Source organism: Rhinopithecus bieti, unplaced genomic scaffold (genome assembly GCF_001698545.2).
Source record: "Rhinopithecus bieti isolate Rb0 unplaced genomic scaffold, ASM169854v2 scaffold_75559, whole genome shotgun sequence".
NCBI classification, from domain to species: Eukaryota; Metazoa; Chordata; class Mammalia; order Primates; family Cercopithecidae; genus Rhinopithecus; species Rhinopithecus bieti.
Genome location: NW_016828162.1, coordinates 224,004 through 227,861, shown reverse-complemented (window position 1 = coordinate 227,861; position 3,858 = coordinate 224,004). Strand labels below are relative to the sequence as shown.

Below are 3,858 nucleotides of genomic sequence, written 5' to 3'. Positions count from 1 at the left end.
GAGATGGAGTATCGCTCTGTTGTCTAGGCTGGAGTGCAGTGGTGTGATCTCAGCTCACTGCAAGCTCCGCTTCCCAGGTTCAAGTGATTCTCCTGCCTCGGCCTCCCGAGTAGCTGGGACTACAGGCATGTGCCACCACACCAGGATAATTTTCTTTTTTTTTTTAGTGGAGACAGGGTTTCACTATGCTGGCCAGGCTGGTCTTGAACTTCTGATCTCATGTGATCTGCCTGCCTCGGCCTCCCAAAGTGCTGGGATTCCAGGCATAAGCCATGGTGCCCGGCCTGTCTTCATTTTTTTAACAACAAAAAAAAATTCTTTTTGTTTCGTTTTGTTTTGTGAAACAGTCTCACTCTGTCGCCCAGGCTGGAATGTAGTGATGTCATCTTGGCTCACTGCAACCTCCACCTCCCAGGTTCAAGCAATTCTCTCGCCTCAGTCTCCCAAGTAGCTAGGACTACAGGCATGTGTCAGCACGCCCGGCTAATTTTTGTATTTTTTAGAGAGACGGGGTTTCACCGTGTTGGCCAGGCTGGTCTTGAACTCCTAAGCTCAAGTAATCTGCCTACCTCGCCCTCCCAAAGTGCTGGGATTACAGGCATGAGCCACCACGCCTGGCCCCAAAAAATAAAATTATAAAATAAAACTGCAGTTCCCATACCACTGAGTCCCCTTCCCTCTTCCGGATGTCTTTTCTCTGTGTCGCACACTCCCTTCTGAGAGGCCATATATATTTTACTTGTTTGTTCATGTTCTGTTTCTCCCACTAGCATGCAGAAACCTATGAGAGACAGTGAAGATTTTTGATTTTGTCTCTTTCCCAGCACTAAGGTGCCTGGCACATAGTACATGCTTCATAAATATCCTCTGAATGAATGAATGAGTGAATTAATGAATGAATGGAGGACCTGGTATGTGTCCAGCCCTGTCCTCAGCAATTTACACGAATTAGCTCATTTCATCCCTCTAACATTCTCCTGTACCTACAAAGAGGAGGTACAGCTGAGAGTCCCATTTCACAAGTGAGAAGACTGAGGAATGGAGGGATGATTCACGCCCACAGGGCATCACATGACACCCGACAGAGCCAGTGCTTGCTGCTGGACAGGCTGAGGCCCAAATCCATAAACAAACAACAATTTCTCACAATTCTAAGTGTTAAGAACTTTAGGCCGGTGCAGTGGCTCACACCTGTAATCCTAGAACTTTGGGAGGCTGATGCAGGCAATCACCTGAGGTCAAGAGTTCGAGAACAGACTGGTCAACATGGCGAAACCCCATCTCTACTAAATATACAAAAATCAGCCGGGTGTGGTGGTGCGTGCCTGTAATCCCAGCTACTCGGGAGGCTGAGGCAGGAGAATCTCTTGAACCTGGGAGGCAAAGGTTACAGTAAGCCACGTTCACACTACTGCACTTCAGCCTGTGCAACAGATAAAGACTGTCTCAAAAAAAAAAAAACAGAAAGAAAGAAAGAAAAGAAAAGAGAAACCATGCTGTAATATGAGCATGAATGATGTGGGCATTGACCAGCCTCTGGCCTTCTCCTCAGGGAATCCCCCTCACCCTCGCCTCCTCTTATTTCCACCAGCTTTGACGCCCTCCCTCCCTCCCAGTGCCCACTCCGCCTGCCTTGCTCCATTTCTCCCTCAGTCTGTGCACCTGCCCTGCCGTTTAATCTCCTCCCCCACCTGACCCTGCAAACGTAAGTCTCACCAGGGCTGAGACACGGTTCTTGCCACCCTCACCCCAGCACAAGGCACATAGCTGGAGTTCATTAAATATTTGTCCCACACATCCTGCGTGTCCTTCCCCCCACAACCCTCAAGGTCACTAAGCACCTGCTCTACATCAAGGACCTGCTGGGGGCCGGGTGCGGTGGCAGATACCTGTAATGTCAGTGCTTTGGGAGACCGAGGTTGGAGGATCACTTCAGCCCAGAAGTTCAAGGCCAGCCTGTGCAACATACTGAGACCCCAGCTCTTAAGTGCCAAAGTTCTGAGACAGGAGCAGGCCTGCTGTGTTTGGGAGCAATAAGACCAGTGTGGCTGGAGGTGAGGTCAGAGAAGAACAGGGGCCAGATCACGAGGACTTGAAAGCCCCCACTTCTCCCTTGGACAAATGCTATCAACTCCTTTTTTTGTTTGTTTGTTTTTTTTAGAGACGGAGTATTGCTCTGTCACCCAGGCTTGAGTGCAGTGGCACGATCTTGGCTCACTGCAACCTCCGCCTCCCAGGTTCAAGCAATTCTCCTGCCTCAGCCTCCCAAGTAGCTGGGATTACATGCGTCTGCCACCATGCCCGGCTAATTTTGTATTTTAGTAGCAACGGGGTTTCTCCATGTTGGCCAGGCTGGTCTCAAACTCCTGACCTCAGGCGATCTGCCCGCCTCAGCCTCCCAAAGTGCTGAGATTACAGGCATGAACCACCGTGCCTGGCTCAAATGCAATCAACTCCTAATACTGGTTCTCCCACTCTCATGCTTGGCCCTCAGATTCTTCCCTCATACCTACAGGAGCCAGAGCCTATGACCTGTTAATAATATTCACAAGATCACATCACTCCCTTGCTCAGATACCTTCCATAGCTCCCTATTGCTCTTGAGATAAAGACCAGATGCTTCAGCACGGCCTTCGAGGCCCTGCCTGATCTGGTCCCTGCCCCAGTCTCTTCTTGCAACATCCCCTTCTCTCACTGGGCCCAGCTGGCAGCAGCGGCAAACCCTGTCTTGCTGCCAGGCCCTCGCCTTGCCATCTCTTTCTCCACTCCCTCCACTGGTCAGTGCTGCTCAGATTTCATTACTTCCAGGAAGTTTGGCTACATTCCCTGAACTGGGCCAGTCTCCAGGTCACATTCTCCCAGAACCATACCCATCCCCCTCTTAAAGCAAAACACTCTTCTGAATTCATGACTCTGTCTGTTTAGTAACAGATGATGGTAACACCTGGCTGCCCAGGAATGTAAACTCCCCAAGGACAGAGCCCACATGGACCTGGCTCCCTGCTGTATCTCCAGCACCTATAACACTGCCTGGGCCAGGTGCAGTAGCTCACGCCTGTAATCCCAGCATCTGGGGAGGCTGAAGTGGGAGGATCACTTGAGCCCAAGGAGTTTGAGACCAGTCTGGACAACATGGTGAGACCCCCCACATCTCAACAAAAATACAAAAATTAGCCAGGCATAGTGGTGTGTGTTTGTGGTCCCAGGTTTTCGGGAGGCTGAGGTGGGAGGATTACTTGAGTCTGGGAGGTCAGGGCTTCAGTGAACTATGATCACACCATGGCACTACAGCGTGGGCAACAGAGCAAGACCCGATATCTAACAAAAACAAAACAAAACAAAAAAGAACATTGCCTGAGGCTGGGTACAGTGGCTCCTGCCTGCAATCTCAGCATTTTGGGAGGCCAAGGCAGATGGATCACCTAAGGTCAGGAGACCGCCCTGACCAGTACGGTGAAACCCTGTCTCTGCTAAAAATAGATTAGCCAGGCTAATCCCTCTCCAAAAAAAAAAGAACATTGTCTGGTTTGGTCAGTACTTGACTAAATAGATTACTGAATGGAGAGATGGATAGATCTTTTTTTTTTTTTTTTTGAGATGGAGTCTTGCCCTGTCTCACCCAGGCTGGAGTGCAGTGGTGCAATCTCGTCTCACTGCTACCTCCACCTCCCAGGTTCAAGCAATTCTCCTGCCTCAGCCTCCCAAGTAGCTGGGATTACATGCGTCTGCCACCATGCCCGGCTAATTTTTGTATTTTTAGTAGCAACGGGGTTTCTCCATGTTGGCCAGGCTGGTCTCAAACTCCTGACCTCAGGCGATCTGCCCGCCTCAGCCTCCCAAAGTGCTGAGATTACAGGC

The 3,858-nt window shown here is 50.3% G+C and overlaps 1 protein-coding gene across 1 annotated transcript in view; it reads right to left on the bottom strand.

Moving 5' to 3' along the window:
- Positions 1 to 3,858, bottom strand: part of HSD17B14 (hydroxysteroid 17-beta dehydrogenase 14) — a 23,783-nt gene that overhangs the window by 5,001 nt on the left and 14,924 nt on the right. Inside the window, exon 7 of the mRNA XM_017864297.1 lies at positions 662 to 715. Coding sequence (XP_017719786.1) covers positions 662 to 715 — 54 coding nt within the window. The remainder of the gene's footprint in view (positions 1 to 661; positions 716 to 3,858) is intronic.